Source organism: Protomyctophum parallelum (genome assembly GCF_964188405.1).
Source record: "Protomyctophum parallelum genome assembly, chromosome: 1".
Lineage (NCBI taxonomy): Eukaryota > Metazoa > Chordata > Actinopteri > Myctophiformes > Myctophidae > Protomyctophum > Protomyctophum parallelum.
Genome location: NC_139697.1, coordinates 6,677,475 through 6,700,315, shown reverse-complemented (window position 1 = coordinate 6,700,315; position 22,841 = coordinate 6,677,475). Strand labels below are relative to the sequence as shown.

The following is a 22,841-nucleotide window of genomic DNA, read 5'->3' as shown; positions in this document are numbered from 1 at the left end:
CACCTACACACATATCTCTTCATGCATTTTAAATTGGGCCAATATTGTGTGAACCATGTATTGTAAATAGTAGACATGGATGTTGCAGTTGTCAAATAATTGTAGTACAATGTTCATTGCAAATGAGAAATTCTCAATTAAAAGTACCGGTACCTCAATTTGCAGTTATCTGCAGTAGTTGAGTAAATGTACTCACGGTAGTTACTTAAAAACCACTGATAAACTGAGACACTACCACTAATAAACAGTATAATGACTTACTTTTAATTGAGTTACTTTTGACTACGGTGGAAATACCACAGAAACTGCACATACCAAATACAATGCCCATATAGACCTTTATTCACAAATCTGTATGACCGCACACAATCATTTAAGGATTCAGAAATTAAACTATAACTTCCACCTTTTTATTGTATTAAATTACCAAAACTTTTTTATGTCACAATCCCCAAGTCATAAATTAATCAGAAAATACTGTTGACAGGTCAACTGACAGGGTCAACTTGCTCCTGGAAATCCAATATTAAATATCCTTAATATTCGCCAAAATAGCTTTTGCGATAACTTTTGAATCAGATGTCTAGAAATCTATTTCATGGTGTCAGAACATGAGAAACTCAATGATTTTTTTAATGTTTCTTTTGTCACAGTTTGAGAACCACTGCTCTGAAGGACTCAAAATGCACAAACAACTAATATACAAAGAACACAGAATGCATGTGTGGTGGTGGACAGCATTAGTGCAAATGCTGCCAACAGTTGTTGGAGCATGACAGGCTCGCTCTGGTCCTCCTGCTTTGGAGACGGTCCAACACAACATCACTCTGTATGTGGGTCTGGTCTGTGTCTCAGTCTCTTTCACGCTCTCCTCTTCTCTCTCTAGGTCTACAGTCATTTTCAACATCATCTTCTGGTGTGAAATCACATGACGCAACACAAACTGTTAACGATGCCAATTTATGCAGCTGTTCTCATATCCACCCGTTGACTCTGGCAATACTTCAAATAGCTACCTTTCGGCAGAGCATCCGTCCAAATGAAATAATCTAAACAGACTAAATTGAATGCCTCAACTTGGGTGTGTTTATCCTCAAGGAGTGTGTGTGTGTGTGTGTGTGTGTGTGTGCGTGTGTGTGTGTGTGTGTGTGTGTGTGTGTGTGTGTGTGTACGTGTGCGTGCCTGTGTGGAAGTCATAAGGAGAGACAGTGTAGACCACTGTAGTGCCTGACTGTTCCGTTGTTTGCCGGACATGTGTTTCATCTGACGGGGGGTGCAGGGAGGTGATGCGCTGTAGAGAGCTTCCTCTTCTTCACTGCATGGTCAAGTCACAAGATTCCTCCACATCCGAATTTGCCTGGGACTCATCTTTCAAAGGGTTGGCTTGCCTGGGAAGAACAGCTTACATTACTTACGGGGCTCAACGGGACAGGTGGACAAACTACTTATGTAAGGTAAATGGTGCATTTATATAGCACCCATACACTGATGGCAGCGGAAACCATGCAGGGCACCAACTAGCACATCAGGAGCAATTAGGGGTTCAGTGTCTTGCTCAAGGACACTTTGACACTGACTCTGGGGAGCCCGGGTTCGAACTGGCAACCTTGTGGTTACCATCCAGCCACTCTACCCGAGCCACGGCCGCCCCGCCCCCCCCCCCCCCCCCCCCCCCCCCCCCCCCCCCCCCCCCCCCCCAAGGTATCACTTGACTGCAACATGCAATGTAGAAAGACAAAGCCATTTGATATAAATGGTGCATTTATATAGCACTATTATCCTAAGCACTTTACATACTGTAGAGTGTGCATTACATTCACCGATTCACGCATTCATCCACCGATGGTGGTGAAAACCATGCAAGGCCACCAACCTGCACATTGGGAGCAATTAGGGGTTCAGTGTCTTGCTCATGGAGGGAGGCATACTATCATCCGACAGAGCATTGCTCCGAAGGAGCAATGCTCCGAGGTGACCCGAGGTGACCCGAGGTGCGCCGAGGTGACCCGAGGTGCGCTGCGGGTCGGGAGAGGGTTGCGGTTAGGTTCAGGTGTCTGCCCTGGGGGAGGTTAGGGTTAGGGTGAGGGAGGAGGTAGGTTGTTGTTCGGACCAATGCTCCGTCGGATGAAAGGCATGCACTCGCTCATGGATACTTCGACACTGGGGAATCCGGGATCGAACTGTTCACATCCTGCCTCTCTACCGGCCACTCTAACCCTGATCCACTGTTGTTATTATCAAACTGTGACATTTAAAATTAACATTTTAAAGGTGCGAGCGTGCATGCTACATTTGTTTTGTGACAAGGCATAGGCCTATAGGGTTTTATAAGTGGTTAACACTGCAATTTATTGTATAGGCTAAATGCCACAGATGCCGGTGTATAGGAGGTCAGACAGTGGGAGACTGTTTGACCCATAACAGAGTGCAGCTGGTGTTTACTAATGGTGCCACCAGCAGGTTTCAGAGGAATCCCAGCCAGACCAAAGGACTGCTGTAGGTCCAGTGGCAGACTGATGAATGGTCTGTCCTCTGGAGCCTGACTGGCTGTCTCCTTACTTACACAAGCAATGATGCACACTCTACCACAGCAGTACGGATACTGGATAATACGTTGTGGGTTTGCGTTTTGCGGATAGTAAAGGCCCATTCATAGTCTGGATTTTCGGTGGTAAGGTGACCACTGCTCCGGTGGTGAGCTGACCACCGGAGCTGAAATAACGTTGAGCGGTGGTGAGTAAAAACAGAGAGAAGGGCTGCAGCGGTGGCGGTGGTTTGCTCTTCACCGCGGCTCGTGACGTCATGTTGTAATTCGGTGGTCACCTAACCACCGAAAATCCAGACTATGTATGAGCCTTAACCCTCACCTTGGTCTAGGTAAACATGACCACTCAGAAGGCCAAGACCTGCTTGCACTAAAAGCCTGATTTATACTGTGGTTGCACATCATGTCTCACACCAAAAATAGCTGCTAAAGAAAAAGTGCCCCTTGGGGGCACAGGTGACAGGTCTCCATCAGGATAGGAGCGTTAAAAAAGTGGCATTTCTTCCTCAGCCTAGTGGGAATATGCATGCAATGGCACCGCAATCGGACGCAGCGTTCATGTTTTGCAGCATTTTGTACAAAACGGGCCACTCCTGTAAACTTTAGAAGCCTGCAATCAGGATGGAATATGAGAAATCAAACAGACCCGTCTTGATCACATGACTATAGAGATCATGTGTACAGATTAGCGTGAAATTTGGATAAAACGTGTTTTACATTATGTGGGCCTCCTGGTGGTGCTATAAAGATCAGATGTGAAAATTACAGGGCAATGGTTTTTCCTTGGCCTCTACTAGTGTATAATGTCTTTTTTTTTTATCACTTAAAAATGTATTAATTTTTAAACAATGACAAAAGAAAGAAAAAAAAGGAAACAGCCTACAGTACAAAATAAAATATAATAAAATCGACATTGCGTGATACTTATGCATGTATTGTCCATTTCAACCATTTATCGTCCATTTGCTGTTCCTGTAGTCGCAAGCGATGTGTCAGTTTCTCCATAAGATATATTTCCTCTATCACCTCTTCCCATTGCCCCTGATTTGGAGGTTCTGGCCCCATTTCCTTGTGATAGCTTTCTTTCCTGCTGCCAATAAAAAGTTCACCAGATATCTATCCTCTCCTCGTATCTTCCCCTGATAGCTTTCTTTCCTGCCGCCAATAAAAAGTTCACCAGATATCTATCCTCTCCTCGTATCCCCCCCCCCCCCTATCAAGTTTCCTAAATACAGAACATCACACTTCATATGCACCTCATATCCCTGATCATGTAGGCCTATCATTTTCCAAAAATCCTCAATTTTCGGGACATTTCCAAAACACATGTGAATGATCCACATTAACATCTCCACAACCCCTCCAACATTGTATCTGTTGCTTTAACTGTTTGCTCTTAATCTTTGGTGTGATAAAAAACCTGCATAGATTTTTCCAAGAGAATTCCCTCCATATCCGTGAATTGGTAGATGATTGGTGCATTTTCCACATATGTATCCAATCTTTTTCTGTAATTTCTATATAATGCTTCCCATTTCTTCTTAATATATTCTGTTGAATGACTGCCACTCATCAAAGTTGTATATATTGCTGATATAATTCGAATCTTTCCCCCTTGTATATATTTTTAATAATTTGGACAATACCATTCACTTCTATGGAGGGCCTCCCTTTGACTATTCCTTAATATAATAATCCCTTAGTTGAAGATACCTGAAGAAATCATGTTTATCCAACATGTATTTAACACTCAAATCTGTGAAACTCTCCAATGCCCCATTTTTCTCCAAAACACACCAGGCTGTCATTCCTCTATTACTCCATATTTTAAATCCCTTATCAGGCTTCCGGTTGTTTTTAGGATTGATTTTAAAATAATTTAACTTGTCTATAAAGCTCTCAATGGTCTCGCACCTTCCTACCTACATGACTGCCTGCCTAAATATGTCCCAAACCGCCCCCTAAGGTCTTCCACCGCCGGCCTGCTCGCTTTGCCCCAAAAAATGGCAACTAAAAAATACGGGGAAGCAGCTTTTTGCTTCTACGGGCCGTAAAGTTTTATTATTATTATTATTATTATTATTATTATTATCATGCCCTGCAGGTTTAAATGAACTGTCAAATGCAATTCATTTTAAAATCTTTATATCCTCTTCTAACCTATATTTTTTAACACTTTCAAAACAGATCTCTAAATAGGTAAATAGGGTGATTGGATCAACGGTGTTTTATTTTCTTAAACTTTTCTTTGTCTTCTATAATATTCTGTATTGGATGTTTGTCGAATTCCTTTTCCATATCTTTCCATTTTGCTATATAATCTGGTTTACGTCCAACATCCTACATATCAGCTGGACTTTTTTAAATTGGGAAGACTCTCTCCTTTGGGAGTTGAAGGGTTTGAAACCTGACCCTTGGCCTCTGCCCGGCCCACACAAACCTGGCAATCATTCTGTCCCATGTAATACATTTTCCTTGGGGTACCTCTACAGGTAAGGATTGGAATAGAAAGAGTAATCTGGATACATTTATTTTAATAACAGCCTCCAATCTTGAGTTCAGGTCTAGTGCAAAGTTTTAAGGAATGGCATACCTGCTACTCTGGTCCACTGCCTTGTTTCACCAGCAGCATTCAGCTTCACTCTCTATACCTATTAACCATAAAAGTACAAAATAAAAACGCAGAATCATAAAAGCCCAGTTTAGACTGGCAGCCCAAATCTGTTTTCCTATCCAAATTACGTCAGATTGGTTAATGCATTCTGAACAAGGAAAATATGATTAAAAGCTTTGTAAAAAATGTGTATTCCTTTGTTCAGATAAAAAAAGAAAAATACAACAAATGTGGACATGCAGGCCGTACAGTCTGAACAGTTTGCTAGCCCCTCTCGGAACCCCCTGGGTCAGCCCAATCGATTCGTGCCGAACCGGGCTACCCGTGGGGTCCCTGTGCGTATCTGTGTTTTCATATTGAAATGATAGAACGCGGACATAAATATCGTCGGATACGTCGTGTCTGCGTCGTTTGACGGCTTCTTTTCGTTTGAGTTATTCTGAATGTGTCAACTATAAGTATCTATACATACCGCTGCGAATTCTCCTGTGCCGCGGAAGCCGTTAAGTATTTTTTTCAAACTTTGTTTGACCGATTTGGTCGCTTTGATTCTTCTTGTTTATTTACCGTTTATTGTACCGCCTCCCGATGTGCGGTTGGCTTGTGCATGGCTACATTCCTGCCTCTGATCTGCTCTGTCATAGCTATAGCCACTAGCTAGCCAGATAGGTGGTACAATGAGGTGTCAATAAATAAGGAAGGAAGAGAAGAATCAAAGCGACCAAATCGGTCAAACATTAAAACGGCTTCCGCGCCACAGGAGATATTCGCAGCGGTATTTATAGGTACTTATAGTTCACACATTCAGAAGCCCTCAAACGAACAAAAGCCCTCAAAGAGCGCAGAAGGACGTATCCGAAGGTATTTATGTTTATTTATGTGTGCGTACCCAGTGGCAGGGTGGAGGTGGAATAGGACCCCATGCTATCTGGGTCTCAAAAATGTCAGAAACTTCAGTAGCATTGGGTTCTGACTTGTAGGGCTAACAGTTTGCCTACCTGGATTCCACCAGCTGCAGGCAACAACAGGTGCTATCAATAACTCTGCTTGTATCCAATGAGTTTACTGAAAAGGGGTGTGTTCATTTGGGCATGGGAATTGGGAACACAAACTGAGAGAAATCATAAAGGGTCATCCTCCACAACACTGCTGATTCACTTTGTAATCCCTGTGCAAAGATTCAGGTGTCAAAGTCAGTGTTCCCATGTCTGGTTAATTAATTAAGTAATTTTGGCTTGTTTTTTCTGTAAAGTCGCTTGGTAGTTGCAGGTTGCGTTTTTGGGGCTTGTTTTTAAAGTGTAGTTGCTTATTTCTGCTTGCTTCTGCTTGTAAACCAGTGGTTTCCAATTTTTTTCACGTCAAGGACCCCAAGATTAATTCATTGTTGTCTGAAGACACGAAGAAATAGCACCTCTACAGGTTACTGTGAGCTTGTAGATTGTCTATTTTAGAATAGAATATCTGAATTATAAAATAGAGAACCATAGAGATCAGATTATTGAGATAGCCATCTATCATATATGTCGCTTTAAAGTAATTTATAGTCTTTCATATAGTAACTGTGTATGTACAGTATGTATTGTGTTTTCTTGTCTTTTACCACTGCACAGAAGAAGTTTCCGAAGGTTATTTGAAGTTGAAGTTTGAAGTTGATTAATAAATAGGATAAATCTTGTTTTCAATAATGCAGTAGCAAAATACACAATCATGACAGTAGGCTGCAAAACACCTAAACACATATGCATTTTGGGCCAATATTGTGTGAACCTTGTATTGTAAATAGTAGACATGGATGTTGCAGTTGTCAAATAATTGTAGTACAATGTTCATTGCAAATTAGAAATTCTCAATTAAAAGTACCTAAATTTGCAGTTATCTGCACTGCAGTAGTTGAGTAAATGTACTCACGGTAGTTACTTAAAAATCACTGATAAACTGAGACACTACCACTAATAAACAGTATAATGACTACTATGATTTAGTTACTTTTGACTACGGTGGAAATACCACAGAAACTGCACATACCAAATACAATGCCCATATAGACCTTTATTCACAAATCTGTATGACCGCACACAATCATTTAAGGATTCAGAAATTAAACTATAACCTCCACCTTTTTTATTGTATTAACAGGTTCAATAAAACAACTATAAAATAAAAAATAAAGGACATATATAAAGACAACACATCGACCAGACAAACACTGAGGAACCAAGTGAAGTGTACAAAACAGAAATCTCCATCACTCGCTCATTTCCACAGTGATGACATCATAATGAACAAGGCACAGTGCATATAATATATTTTACAGCTTAGAATGATGGGCAGCAAAATGCTTTACAGCAGGGCAGTCCAAACTATGGCCTGAGGGCCCAAAATGGCCCTCCACATAATACTTCTTCTTTTGATCCTATAAGGTACCAAAGGAATGGTCTATTTTTGATGCACATTTATTTGAGAAGTGGTTGCTATAGGTTTTTAAAGAGCATAACAAACATAATTTCTCACCACCTTTATAAATGATCAGAGCTGTGTTTTTATTATTATTATTATTATTATTATTATCATTATGCTGTTTTGGCCCTTTTTCCAAAAACAAAGACAGGTATATTAAAAGGCCTTGATCATGTCGCATGCACATTAAAACATTGAGACAATGAAAGTAAGAAAATAAAAAGGTACACCTTTATTAATCCCATAGGGGAAATTCAGTTTCAGCTTCACCTAGCTGTTGGCTGCTCAGAATGATGCTGATGAGGAGGATCATTGGGATGCAGCCATGCGTCCTGTTGAAGTTTCCTTGGCATGACAATGATCATCTACCTACTCACTGATTGTGTCAGCAAAATTGTAACACAATAGTTTGGTACTGATACTATTACTGTGTGCAAAGGTTTCTTTATATATATATTTATATATATTGGATAATTTAAACTTGACTGTTCCCAGCACAACACTTAAAAGTAAAACATAATGAAACATGTTATTTCTCTAAAGGTTTGTGCAGCCCTGCTGTAAAGAGTAGAGAATACAAAAAAATGGGAAACTAAAGAAATCTGAGAAAACTGTACAATCTACAGTAACATACTGATAACTGTCCACCATACATTTAAAAAAATATGTCTTCTTGCTCTTGTCTGGAGTGGTAGCAAGGCAACTTTTAGATGCTTGGATTTATATACAGTGCATTCATACAGCACCTTTTGTTATGCATGTGTTTGTAACATCTCCCTCCCTCTCTCTCTGAATACATATTTGTGTTTGTGTATGAATTTTCCATGCGCATCTGACTGTCCACTCTCACATCCGTGCATGTGTGTTCAAATGCCCTCGTGTTCATGAAGAAAGCCTCTCCCATTCTCTAGACCTTTTTCAGTCTGCCGGCACTCTCTCATCATTGTTTATCCTTGAATCGGAGGAGGATGGAAGGCAGCTGGTCTCATCTTCATCTCGGTAAAGGGGATGGAGTGTTCCTTTCCTTTCCATGAGGTCCAAATTATACCCTGGCAGAAACACACAGAAACATACTTTGAACCTGAGAGACTACGGTTCTGAGATCTATTCTAAACCCAACAGGACCCAGCAAAAATAAATAATTCACAGATTATTATTATTATTGGTTTTGCACACATTTGAATAAAATGATTTGGCACATATTCATATTGTAGTAGTGGTTTCTGTTTATGACTATGAAATGGGTCTGAATGATTTGAATACAAATAGTTCCAATGGCATATACTGAATCAAACTAGCGTTTACTTTTTACTTAGTTTTACTATAGGTTTTACTCTCAAACTGCCGCTAGGGAGAAAAGCATGGACAGAGTGGCGCTGGCTGATGACGTAATTACCATACTATTTTGTTTCGTTGGAACAACATCCAATTCAGCAACAACATCGCTACGTAACAGGTGACGTTATGAAATAACCGTCAAACAGGAAGCTGGCCAGACTGAGACAAAAACAATACAAATTCACGGAACGCAGCGAATCAGGCTGGAAACCAGGCTAGCGATGTGTGTTCCTCCAGTACCTGGTGATTAAGATCAATGCCGTAGACCCCGTTGAGGTTGGCCTCGTGGCAGTTCTTGTACCACCAGCCTCCGCGATAGGACATGGCACAGCGCGTGATGAAAGGCGAGGGGTCGCGGTCCTTGGTGGAGAACAGGCGACCATTGTGGTAGGTCATTGAGTCACCTATAAGGATGGCGCAGAGGTTAAGGGAGAGGAGACATACTGATCAAAGACCAATGGTTATGGCCAGTGTTGCCAACTTAGCGGATTTGTTGCCATATTTAGCTTCTTTCCAGACCCCCCTATAGGGACTGAATTAGTGAAAAGCTTCTGGAGAGAAATCTAACTACTTTTTCTGGTGAATTGGGGACAAATCGTGTTGACAGTCGCCAGAGACTAGAGACTTTTCTAAGAGCCACTAGCTCCTTCCGTTACTGGAGAGTTGGCAACACTGGTTATGGCACAATTATTACAAAGCACACAATGAGTGTTGAGGAGAGGAGATAGTTTTACATTCCGTTAGTGGTACTCTTCCAATGTTTTGTACTTTTGTATTTATTTTTCCGAGCCTGGTCCTTTGCTATTCTTTTCTTTTATATTCTATCCCATGATTCCTCACCAGCTGTCCCACTGTACCCAGCCACTGTCAGTTTGTAGTTCTTCTTGGCGACCTGGAAGGTGGTGTATTTGGCAAACACCGCCTCACCTCCCTCCCTCAGGTCCACACGAAGACCCATCTTAGTCGTGGTTGTCAGGTTGTGGAGATTCTCCAGTCCTGGAGGGGAAGAAACAGTATAGTCAGTACTTAATAAGCAGCACCGCACCACTAAAGCACTAGGGGTATGTTTGATGCCTTGCTCAGAGGCACCTTCACAACAGGTGATGTGGGAGGGGGACTCAGGGAGATCATCTAACCTTTCCCAGCTGTTCTGCACCTTTAAATGGAATTCAAGTGACGTGTTGTGTACCCTCCACTACTAACTCCTGTTCAACATTATCCTGCCAAAATTGTGCTACACTGTTGACTTCAATTTCCACATTAAACTGATTCCTCTCATATGTTGGTACTGTGTGTTCTGTCTGTCATACTCTCTTGCCAAACAGTGAGTCTGTTTGTGCATTCGAGTTCGCTACTTATGGCAAGAATTGTTTATACAGGAACTGAGTTCGTTTAGACAAGTGGTTCTCAAATAGTATCCCGCTGGGACCCAAATGTTTAATACGTCCAATGTGTTTTCAATCCTGTCAGAACATTTCTGATCCATGTAGGGTTGAGAGATATCTTAGAATTAGTGTCGTTGTCTATTAACAGTGCTTTTCAAACTTTGTCATGTCAAGGACCCCCAAAATGATTTATGTATTTGGCCGGTTGAAAAGATTTTAATGCATCGCATCATGACGCGTTGTGAGCTTGTAGGTCATCAATTGTTTTTAAATAGCTGAAGTATAACTATATTGTTAAAGTGGTTAAACTGATTATGATCATTTTGCTGGGAGAGAGGGAAAGTGCGAGGGAGGAGGTGAGGAAAAGGTGGAGGAATAGAGAGTGAGAGGGCTGGAGGAATGGAGCAAGGAAATCATTATGATGAATGGCTACATCTGTCCTACCCAGCCAGAATTCCCCACTCAGGTCTCCAAAGCCATGGGAATACTCCTTGAAACCACGGAAGAAATCCATCGAACCATCCTTTCTCCTCTGGAAGACCTGCACAGTGCACGCACGCACGCACACGCACACGTACACACGCACACACACACACACACACACACACACACACACACACACACACACACACACACACACACACACACACACACACACACACACACACACACACACACACACACACACACACACGTATCGATTGCTACAGTGGCGTGCACAGACATTTAGAGGGGCAGGTGCTCAAGTGAAAAAAGGGCGCCTTGTGCAGCGTGTGGACCCGGTTGCCTTAATAGTGTGAGATTTAGAAGATTTTTTGGTCCACCATACTGTACAGTGTACAGAAAATACCCCCCTAGTGTCTATCTGTGCACGCCACTGGATTGCTATCAAATCACCAAAATTCGCACGCAAATTCGCACAAATGTCTTGAACTTCAATGTGATGTCAATGTATGTCAATGTAACCTTGAAATGTCAATGGGAGAGAGGGAAGGCTGCTCCATGCTGCCTTTCTTGTTTCCTTTTTTTGGGGAGATACAGGATAGAAGGCTTTGGTGCCTAATTCAAGAGAGCCAACCCCACTGCTACACCATCGGCAAGCACAAGTGGGAAGCAAATAACTTTTAGGGTATGCCTGACTTAAACGGCGCGCTAAGGTCACGTTACCGCCAAACAAGCCCCCAGAATGGCTGGCCAACGTTGAGGCCGCGAGACGTAGTGGTCAGAGCTGGAACTGCAGGCGGGCCCCTGCATTTAGCACATTGAGCACTCGTTTGCGTGTTGGGATAGCGTTCTTCCGGGTGCTTCAAAACGCCACTGAGCAACTTTCATTGAAATGAATAGCAGGGGGTGGGGCTGTCCACTCTATCCTTTATAACTATGGTTACCGTCCAGCCTCCTCCGTCTGTCTCCATGTCGCAGTAGACCATCAGAGACAGGCCAGGTCTGCCCATGGGGAAGATCTCAGCCTCCCCGGACTCTCTGATGCCGTTCAGTAGCTCCTGAGAGCAGTCTGTCGGGAACGGGTATCGCAGGGTACCTGATGGAGAGGTGCAATGGAGCAAGGGATGGACATGTGAAGGGATGGAGGGGTGGAGGAGGGAGGGCGAGATGGGAGAATAGATGGGTGGAGGGAAAAAGAGAGATTAGACAACAATGAGAAGTGAAAATGGGACATGGCAGCAAGAGGGAAAGTAGACCAATTACCGGTAAGGTGTAAGTCAAAGTAAACGTTGATATTCTAGTTCATTTTGGGGATAGCCCACTTTGTCCAAAATACGTTACTATGGACAGCAGGAAAAGTGAGATAGAAACACAAGTGCAGATGAAGTCATAAGACTGATTTATCCGTCCCGTTCCAATTTGCCTGCTTGTTATACCTGTGGTGAATTCAGTAGATATAGTGGCAGTGTAGATTCCTCTCCTCTCTGCTTGCAGCGAGGCTGTGTATTTAGCACCAGGGTGGAGCTTCGCCAACCTATACTCCGTAACTGTGGCGTCGACAATCACTTCCTGCAGAGAGGGAGAACGTGGAAGTCATCTTAAGAAAATACAACAATATACAACAACCAAAAACATATTCCCCTAGTGCCTGGGGATATTTTGGAATGCAACAACAGGTGTCAGAAACTATATTAGGCCTACTTAACGTATAAAAATATAAAAAGAAATATATTTCTGGTGTCTACATCATTTGTAGTGAGCGTTAAATTTATAAACAACACAATGAAATCTATGGTGTTAAAATTATACTTTGAGTAATAGTTAGGACGTAAAGTGAGAATGAATAACGTGGATGCAGTGTGTCGGGGACTGGACGTTACTGTGTGTGCATGGCCGCGGGAAGATATTTACAGTAGGAGGTAGAATACTGTAAAACAGTAGTAAGGCCGTAAGCACGCGCCGCAAAGTGCGCGTGCGCGGCTGCGCGCGCCCCATTTCAGGTTTGAGGTCAGATGTAAAGTTGCTCACCAGCTCCATATACAGTATATACATTATGCAGATCTAGGTGATGATCCAGTCTTCTCCATGTATGACTAGCCAGGGTTTGATGAAGTCAGTGTCATGATCTTCATATATGGAGACGGCCATATACGGTATGGAGCCAGTCACGAGGCGTGATGGACTGACGGCCATATATGGTGGCGTGACGGACCGACTAACAGGTTTTGCAGGTTTTCATAGTAATCTGCGACTGTATAGGTTGCAGATTACTAGTTAGCACGAGTTAGCATTGTGTGTTAACTACTGGCTGCTATGGTAGCCTACAGGTGAGTTAGCATTGTGTGTTAACTACTGGCTGCTATGGTAGCCTACAGGTGAGTTAGCATTGTGTGTTAACTACTGGCTGCTATGGTAGTCTACAGGTGAGTTAGCATTGTGTGTTAACTACTGGCTGCTATGGTAGTCTACAGGTGAGTTAGCATTGTGTGTTAACTACTGGCTGCTATGGTAGTCTACAGGTGAGTTAGCATTGTGTGTTAACTACTTACTGGCTGCTATGGTAGCCTACAGGTGAGTTAGCATTGTGTGTTAACTACTGGCTGCTATGGTAGCCTACAGGTGAGTTAGCATTGCGTGTAACTGCCTCCCCCTGGCCAGCCGGGGCGCCTGATGGAGGGGAAAGGAACTGGTTGGAATAACGTGTTCCTTCCACGCGCTACGTCCAACCAGGGAAACTCCCCCCTGTCAGGTGTAAAGGAGCAACTTGGACACTCAGGCATGAAGGAAGCATGAGTTCAAGTCCGTTGCTCTCCCCTTGTCCCCCATATATGGGGACTAGGTTGGTGGAGGGTGTGTAGAGCCCAGGATCACATTAGATGATTGACACAGGGGTGAAAAATGGGTTACAAAATCGTGGGATAAAAGATATATATAAAAAAAAAAAAAAAAAAGAAAAAGCATTGTCTGTAACTATACTGACTATTGTAGTAGCCAGTAGCTTACAGGTGAGTTAGCATTTGTGTGTTAACCAATGTGCATGTCTCTCACCATCATCTCCTGTCCTTCCGTCTGATAGGTCAACCTGTAGCTGCTCGCAGCAGCCGAGGGTGGTTTCCATGACAACAGGGCCGTGCGTGGGGTCACCAGGGTGGCTTGGAGTTCACCCGGCCCGTCTCTTCCAGACCCTGTTGGTGGGTCAAAGAAGGTTATACAAGGTGTGTGCGTACGTGCGTACGTACGTGCGTGCGTGCGTGCGTGTGTGTGCGTGTGTGTGTGTTAGTGATGCTAATCTTCGGGGGAAAAACGACCTGTGGGTGCTCGCATTCATGATAATTTGACCCGCCCCAACCCGCCCCGCCAAAAAAGTCGCCATTTCTTTACTCAACCCGCGTGTTACTGTTCAACTTGTGTATACAGTATATACTATTTGACCCGCCACAACCCGCCCAGACCAAAGACTTAACATTTCTTGACCCGCTCTGACCCGATACCACGGGTAACCCACGGGCACCCGTGGGTTACAGTCGACCTGTGCATCACTAGCGTGTGTGCATGCAATGGGTGCCCGTTCAGAATGGGTTAAAACGATTTGAAATCATTTGGTGTCGGCATCATGTTGTGCTTTAGCTATATTGAAAAATAGCAGATCTACAAGCTCATATCGCGCCACCGAGTGGCGCGATACGAGCTTGTAGGTCTGCTATTTTTGAAGCGTGTCTGCGACGTGTGTTCTACTGACCGCTGGTCGTAGTAAAGACAGTGCTAGCAGGCGAGCTCTCCAGGCTGCCCAGTTGGCTAGTTATAGTCACAGTGTAGGTGGTTGATCCTTCCAGGCCTTTCAGAGGCTGTTCCGCCGCATTTCCTGACACCGTGATCCTCAGATCTGACCCTGGGGGGAGGATTAATGTCCATTTTAGACAGTTTATAAACAATCAGTGAGTCAGTCAGTCAGTCAGTCAGCATCTGTCTGTCTATTTATCACATTTGGAACTGGGAGTTAAGTTAGCTTTTTCCTTCCCTTTTTCACCAACGCAGATTCGTCCAGAGGGATTAGAACAGTCAACACTGTGGTGTCATTACAGCATATGTCTGTAACCTGTATGAGTTCAGATTGCCTTGTGCTTAAATAATGATCCATGATTAAATAAACATCCATCGCTCTCCTACCTTTCACTGAGCCATACACGATGGAGTACTTGTCAACCCTCGCCAGTGCTGGTCGCCACAACAACAGGGCTTTGGAGTCAGTGATGTTGATTGCCTTTAGGTCTGTTGGCGGGTCAGGTACTGAGAGAGATGAACAGAGGCAGAGAGAGAGTCAGGGAGAGAGACGGAGACGGAGGGATAGTTAGAACAGAAACAGAAAGGGAGACAGACAGATAGAGAGCGTTTATCGAGGCTTGTTACAACATGGTAAATCCCAAAGGCTGTTGGAGTTTACTCAAAGTGTTTTGACACAGTGCAGAGGGCTGATGCAGATCCAAAAACAGAGAAGCCCTCAGAGAAAAATATAAAAATGCATAGATCTTTCCAAGATCCGCCACCTGCTACAGCCATCAGGGCCAATATGAAAAAAAATGAAAAACACACATAGGTAAAACTACAGCGCAAACACAAGGATACAACACATTTTTTAAATGACAAATAAAAACACATAGAACTGAATTGCCATATCCTTTATCAACATAAAATACACAAAATACTAATAATGGATAATATGACTTTTATGAAACTGGGAATGATCAACAGGATGGAAGGTCAACCGTCAAGGTCCCAACCAAGGTCAAGATCAATACTGATAATGGGTCATTTCTCAGGCAGAATGGCATATCTTGACAAACTGCATAATTGCATATAATTTGTGGGCGTATGAATTCTAGTGCAATATTTCTAGTTGATCATGCAATTAGATAAAGTTGATCAAATGTGGTATGCCACGGCCGTGACCCCAGTTTCTCATTTTTCAATCCAAATGATTATCATTTTCATGTCGAATATCTGGATAACAAAGCAAAGAAAAATAAGGCAAAACCCTGATTGTAAATACTTACATGTCATGGTAAAATCTTTAATGGGGTCACTCTCGTCCAATCCGAGGACAGAGATAACACTGATCTCATAAGAGGAGCCGGGGGAGAGCTGTGATAAGTCGAGTGTGGAATCCTCAGAATCCACGGACACAGACACTGGTTCGCCTGAGAAAAAGAGAGCCATTGATTGGCTTGTACAGATATTGCTGATGCAAGTTGACAGTTAATCCTATAAAGTGTTAATTTAACTAAATGCGTATATGTGTCCCTGTCCGGAAACAATTACTTTGCGTAAACAATCGGGAGGTACGTACTGCAGCATCGAAACCACTAAGCCATCAATAGGCACTGGAGGTGGAGTTCTCAGCCACTCACTCAACCTTTCATAATAATACACTTTTATTTGTATAACACATATTAAAACAGAGTTGATGTGTGCTTATCATGTGTCTGTGTTCTTGCCTTCCTCTGCGTGCATGTAGGTGACCTTGAAGGCATCGACATGGTTTCTGGGCTTAGTCCAGGACACGGTGAGAGAGCTTTCTGTCACCTCACTAAACACCAGGTTGGCTGGCGGTTCGGGACCTGCATGGGCGGATCAGAGCAGACGGTGAGCAAAGACTGGAGGAGAAAAAGAGACAGGGTTGAAAGTAATACAGCCAGGAAATGAAACTAAATGAAGAAAACTTATATAGGAAACAAGAAATCAAGTACAGAGAGGGGAAATAATAATGGAAGGTGACGTAAAGAGGAAAGGGCACTCAAATGAAGGAAGAAAAAAATGTGCCAAGAAAGAAAGAACGAAAGGAGAAATACAAGATAAAAAAGGAACAATAACGAAGAGATCGAGAAGTAAAGAATCACAAAAAGAATGAAAGGCAGAATACTGTAAAACATGTGCTGCTCTACCTACACTACAGTATACACTGCATGTGTCATACTAACCTTAAGGATTAATTCACACAGCTGCTATTAGTGCTCCAGTGAGATCAATGTGTGTATATATGTACAGTGCAAACATATATACAGTATACATGGCATATACAGACAAACATTGTCACAGCTAAATGCAGACAATGGATCCTGGAAAGCAGCAAAGGAGAAAAGAATGATATTTTAACAGTTAACTGTTCTTTCAGTCCTGAAAAGAAGATAGCGGAAAAGAAGACACATGGGGGCGTTAACACAAAAAATAGGCACGGAAGACATTTTATGAGGATGAACGACAGAATTCATCCCGGTATTAATTTGACACAAAAACTCAAAGAGTTAAAAGTGAAGAATTGTGTTTCAAAGTGGAGAGAAATGTGATTTGGAAACAGATTTTCAACCTTGAGCCTGAATTGAGTCCCATAGATTCTGATTCATTTTCCTCTGAAACTGAAGTTTTGTTCAAAAAGTGAGATAGACCGCATAAAAAAATAACACCATAACTATTTAGATAAAATAGCTGATGCAAAAAAAGAAGAAAATAAGAAAATAAATTATAGCACTTTTTTAAAACTGACCAAAGACCAAAACTAAACTAAACTAAATGAATGACCATGGTGAGTATAGTTTTAGTTTTCTTTAGATTTCTGATCCAAACTCTTCAACTACAAATACATTCAGACCCATGTATAAATGGTTCTTTTAACATTCTTTAATTTGTTAATTTTCTTGTGAACTCATAGGATTAAAATCTGCACATTTCAAATTGGGACTTGGGATAGATGCAGACAGACCAAGTGCATTGACCAACCATGGTCTTACCCAGGGTTTGGGGTGAGAGGTGAAGTGGGCGAGAGTCAGTGAAGCTGGCTGACAATTAGCTTATCCTGAGTGAGAGAAGACCAGAGCAACAATGAATGAATTGATTTAAATGTGTTTTCAAAAGATCAGTGATTTGATGTCAATCTCCAAAACTGAGCCAGCATCCAACAGAGATTTGAATTTGAATAAATAATCATTTGGCATTTTTTCATGTTTGGGTAAATATGTTTTGTTTTGTCTCATCTTATCTTTGGCTATATCATATTTTCATCCACCAAACATCTGATAAATGTTTGCTTGAATTTGGTTCACGACATCAGGTCACAGAATGGTTGGTTGAATGAATGAATGAATGGATGGATGGATGGATGGATGAATTAATATTATGATTGTTGCTCCATGATAGTCAGGACTCAGAAGGCTAGGTCATGGATTCACAAGGATTCAAGAATAAATGTAAAACACAGGATTGAGACAACAAATAACTGCTTAGTACAGGTATACAGTACTTTTAGATGACTGTGTTGGTACCAGTGGTATTCATGTATCATGAAGGAGTTCAGCGTATGCAGGTTTTCTTTCCAGCCAAACACGACACCAGCTCAAGTTCAATTAATCCACCCCATCTCGGATTGGGGCGGTGTATGCTTGGCTAGAATGAAAACGTGCATAATCAAAGCAACAGATCAAAGGCGCAGGATATAATTTGAACATAGCTTAGATTAAAAAGCCATCAGCCTTGCCAAGCACAACAATTTATTGAAACAAACAAACAAACATACATACAAACATATGTTACAGTGTCAATGAGGAGCTGATTAAATGAGAACATGTGTTAAATGAGATCACCGATACTGTAATTTAAGAATTTACAGTTTTCAAGAGCACAGCTCTTGAGGTGGACATGGACAGATGGGACATTGAAGCAGCATTTTGTGTGAGTACTGAGTAGTGTGAGTTCGCCCCTTTAAGACAACGGGACTTTTTAACAGATAACTGTGCTTTTAGACCACAGTATAGGGGAGACATTAACGTGTAATTCAAAGCACAGGTTTTCAACTACGGTCCTTGGGAAAACCTGCATTCAACTGGTTCACCAAGACTATAGATGAAAATGTGCTGTATCTGGTGGTGTGATATTAAAAGAAAATGCCTTCCTTGCACAGAAGCAGTTATGATTCCTATAACAGCTATCATGCCCTTGAACAATACTGAAGCCTTACCTGCTCACTCTGTAGCCTGGTTAATAAACCAGACTAATATCGCACGGACCGCGGGATATTAGTCTGGGGAGGCTCAGCTTGGATTTCATTTCCAGGGGAGCGGGTTGAAACATTTTCTCTTTGACGCAATTGGTCAGAGCTACTGTCAGTCAAAGGTCTCAAGCATTGAAAGTCACTCTACCAAAGCCTGCCCATATTGCATACCGTGTCCCGATTGGCCGCCCCATTTCTCTGGTGTAGGAAATGGGCGTACAATTGAGCCTCTCCAGACCGTAATCCGCCGGCAGGCAATTTATTTATGCCAACGGCTGATTCGGTCTGGTTTATTAACCAGGCTACTCACTCTGGACATCAGCTTAATGGCTAAATTGTAAATATGAAAAGCAGTGAGTTAAGATGTTTTTACAGTCCATGGGGGTCTTGTACCTGTGCTGATGACAAGCTTGTGTAGCTTGGAGAGAAGGCCGGGCCCCTTTCCTAGTAGGGTCACGGTGAAGGAGGTCTGCGGAGGGAGATTCTCAAATTGGCAGGAACGAGCAGCACCAGGAACAACTTTGGTGAAGGTTTTGTCACTTCCCGTAGAAGGCTCTGCTGTTGTGCTTCTGTGGACCCCAACAGTGGGCCGTTTGTCATTTATAGGCATTGTATTTTCCTCCCTCAGACCGTTCTTTCCTGCCTTCTCTTTTCCTGCATCTTCCTCGTCACCATCGTCCTCAGAGTCGCTTCCCTCTTGTCCTTGTTTTTCCTGCCCCTTTGGCTGGTCTTGCTCTTTCCTGGACACAATGAAGTTTGTGTACTTCCCCTCAAGCGCATCCCAGACGACCGTGAACCCATCTGAGCCAACATTCCTCACCCCCACATAGTCTAGAGGCTCCCCCGCAGTGTCTTCAGAAAGAGAATCTTCTGAACCATGTAACGTGCTGGATCCACCCCTGCTCAAGTCTTTGATTTCACTCACTTGGCCCTTTGGGCCTCCAGGATGAGCCATTTTAGAATCTTGTCGATCTTGGCTCATAGCAGTGTTGTTTCTCATCTGGGTGTGACCCTGTGTTCCTTTCCTCCCCGGTAGAATTGTTTTCTTCAAGGGTGAGGCTGGTTTCAAGGCTCTGTGGTTCATTGGATCAGGGGAGACGTTGGTTTTGGGTTGAGCTGCAGCTGTACTGCCAGTACGCTTGTTCACACTCACACCCTCAGTGCTAGTGTCACGGCCAGAGCCAGTGTGTGTGATGCCGTCACTATGAATAGTTCCCTCCTTTATAAGTTTGGTTTCCCTAGTCTCGCCTGACTGGGTTATTTGGATTCCATGGTTGGCACCTGCTTCTCCCGATCGGGTGGTTTGTATTTCAGTTGTACCATCGTCACCTCCCAATTGGTTGGCTTGAATTACATTAGGAGTGTCCTGCACTCTTGACTGGACAGTTTGGACAGTGTGACTAGGTGTGTGGACTCCATGGGCTTCTGATTGGTTAGTTTGGATTCTAAGTGTAGAGTCGGGTTCTGGCGAATGGCTACTTTGGGTTCCAGTGGTGGTTTGAATACCATGAGTAATGCCATCGACCCCATTGATCTTCCTAGGTGGGAGAGGCTTACGCAGCGGGCCTTTCTGCGGGTGATGAGGTGGCCTCAAGATTTGGCGGGTCCTGTTCTGAAAACGCGCCATGTATGGGTGCGTACGCTTTGGGTAGGCACCGTTGGGGGGTTGGCGGTAGAATGGAGGTTTTCCATTCATTCTCACAGTCTGATTTATCTCACTGGAGGACACATGCCCTTTCTCCGTCTCCATTTCAGGGTTAAAAGGTGAAGAGGGATGATGAGGGGGTGATGACGGGATGAAGTTAGGACGGGTTCGGTTCCGAACAGAGCCAATGTTTGGGTGTGGTCTCCTTTGAGAGCCAACTTTAGAGGAAGAACTGTGTACTGGAGGCAACCTTGCTGACAGAGTCGTTGTCTGGTTCTGTTTAGCCTCAATTGACATAGCTGGCGTCAGGCCTTCACTTTCACTGCTTGCTCGCTCCAAGTTTTCACTGTCAATAACTGAAAACGATTCTTCTTCTGATGAGGAAGATGGTGAGGGTAATTCACTTGAAGTTATCTCTTTTCTCTCTGCCTCGGCCTCAGGAATTTCAGGTTTCAGGGTGCGATTTGGGATACTCGAATTTGTTTGCGTCCTGTTTGGAAACTGTCGCGGATGTGGTTGAAGGCGATGTGGGTACCCGCCATTTGGTGGAGGACGGCGGATTGAGCCTCCTCTCCAAGGTTTTGTCTGGTTTCGTCCAAGTGACACAACTCTTGTTTCCCCTGACCTATCTGTTTTCGTGTCCTTCTCTTGTGCACTATCTTCAACTGTAAAGGACTCTTTTGAACTGGAGGAAGATGAAGACAGATATGGTAATTCACTAGAAGATACGTGATCTGTGTCTTTCCTTTCTGCATTTATGGGCTGAAAGTGACGGGGGGGATGTCTTAAATTTGGACGCGTCCTGTTTTGAAAAGGTGACACATTTTGGTGTGGGCGATATGGATAGCCACCTTTTGCAGGAAGGCGACGGAATGTAAGTGTGTGCGTTTGGTTTGGTTTGGTCCCAAGTGACACCCCACCTGTAATCCTTTCATCATTTGTGATTTTGGCAACCTTTGGTTTATTCCCCATGTCTGAGGCATGTGATGATGATGATGATGATGATGATGATGATGATGATGATGGAGAAGTTAACAAAGAAGATGTTGGAGAAAGTGATGTTAATGCTGATGAAGGTGATAATGAAGGTGGTGGTGATGATGATGATGATGATGATGATGATGATGAGGTTGAAGATAATGAGTTTGGTGACAAAGACGATGGTAACAATGATGATGTCCGTGAAGAAGATGATAATGAATAAGGTGCAGCAGCTGCTGCCGATGATAATGGCGTCAGCCCCTTGATTATCTGCTCCCTCATTGCATCTGCATCCAAATTAAGGCCTGAGGGTTGAGACAGATGCACAGAGAACGTCTTAATCTTCAAACCATCAAAGGTGTCTGCCAGGAGTTGATGAAAAGGATCTCGTCCTGTAGCTGATAAGGGCTCCAAACCTGAGGTTGACTCTTTGTCATGCTCTTTTCCGGGTATGTTAAGACTACTTTCATCCATTTCAGAAGAACTGGGCTGTGTGTCAAGCGTACCTTCAGTCGATGCCCCATCCGCACAACCCCCGCTGACTCTATCCTTGGGGGGCAGCTTGAAATGTGTCACTTTAATTTTGTTTAAACACTGTCCATTGGTATGAGCGCTCCCATTGTGTTCTGATGACACGGGGTGCACCACACCCTCTGCTTCGGTCCCCGTTGCACTGTCTCTGGTTTTCATTCCAACCTCTGCTGATTGCTCCGTGGAATCATGACTAACTGTTGGCTCTGAGGAGCTGCTTTGAACACCAGTTCCCGAATTGATCCCAGCTGGTCTTATCGTTGGATTTTCATTATCCCCTCTCTCGGTGCTTGATGTCTTTATGCCAGACTGTTTCATTGTCAACGCTAGCGCTTCGTCTCCTGTAGTTGGCAATCGTGGTTTCCGGCTTTCAGTGTCTAGTGGGGTCCTTTCCTTTATCCCCACTAATGGTTTCCTGGCTGGGAGCTTTTTCAGAGGACCCGGCCCAAACTGTCTCCCTCCAGGTCCCAGTCTGGTTCCGTTAAGTCGGAACAAGCCCGGGCCAATTGGTTTCTTTCTAGTGAACATGTTTCTTCTCGCCGTCACATTGACGGCGGCCCCGCTGGGTTCGACGACAGCACGTCTGACATTCACAGGATCTCGCCCACTTGCCCCCTTTTCGCTGTGCGCCGTGTCATCAGGTGTCACGTGCAATGACCTTTGACCTTTGCCGTTGATGTCTTGTCCTGGCGCCAGCGTCACCTGTGTGGATACGGTTGCTGTGGTAACCAGGGACCACGTCTTCCCTACAGGTGTAAATGGAGTAGCATGTGGAATCAAAATATTTTTTTTTTTCTAATTAGGAAAATAAATACCGTTAGATGCATAATAAAACTGTTGAATGGCTTTTAGTGAACCTGTTT

The 22,841-nt window shown here is 43.4% G+C and overlaps 2 protein-coding genes across 5 annotated transcripts in view; one reads left to right on the top strand and one right to left on the bottom strand.

Annotated features, from left to right (window-relative positions):
* LOC310870622 (uncharacterized protein) overlaps window positions 1-22,841 on the top strand; it is a 441,780-nt gene that overhangs the window by 46,263 nt on the left and 372,676 nt on the right. The window lies entirely within an intron of this gene.
* The window catches only part of tnxbb (tenascin XBb), a 44,654-nt gene continuing 29,001 nt past the window's right edge, over window positions 7,189-22,841 (bottom strand). The window contains exons 10-21 of one of the 4 annotated variants that reach the window (XM_083758493.1): window positions 19,215-22,724; window positions 16,276-16,398; window positions 15,835-15,978; window positions 14,951-15,070; window positions 14,523-14,672; window positions 13,832-13,968; window positions 12,220-12,352; window positions 11,728-11,879; window positions 10,784-10,880; window positions 9,795-9,950; window positions 9,195-9,358; window positions 7,189-8,665 (exon numbers count right to left, since the gene is read on the bottom strand). In XM_083758493.1, the coding sequence (XP_083614619.1) occupies window positions 8,564-8,665; window positions 9,195-9,358; window positions 9,795-9,950; window positions 10,784-10,880; window positions 11,728-11,879; window positions 12,220-12,352; window positions 13,832-13,968; window positions 14,523-14,672; window positions 14,951-15,070; window positions 15,835-15,978; window positions 16,276-16,398; window positions 19,215-22,724 (4,988 nt within the window). In that variant the 3' untranslated portion in view covers window positions 7,189-8,563. Of the gene's footprint in view, window positions 8,666-9,194; window positions 9,359-9,794; window positions 9,951-10,783; window positions 10,881-11,727; window positions 11,880-12,219; window positions 12,353-13,831; window positions 13,969-14,522; window positions 14,673-14,950; window positions 15,071-15,834; window positions 15,979-16,275; window positions 16,399-17,374; window positions 18,798-19,138; window positions 22,725-22,841 lie in introns of those variants that run through there. The other 3 variants (XM_083758496.1, XM_083758494.1, XM_083758495.1) reach the window with 3 other exon arrangements.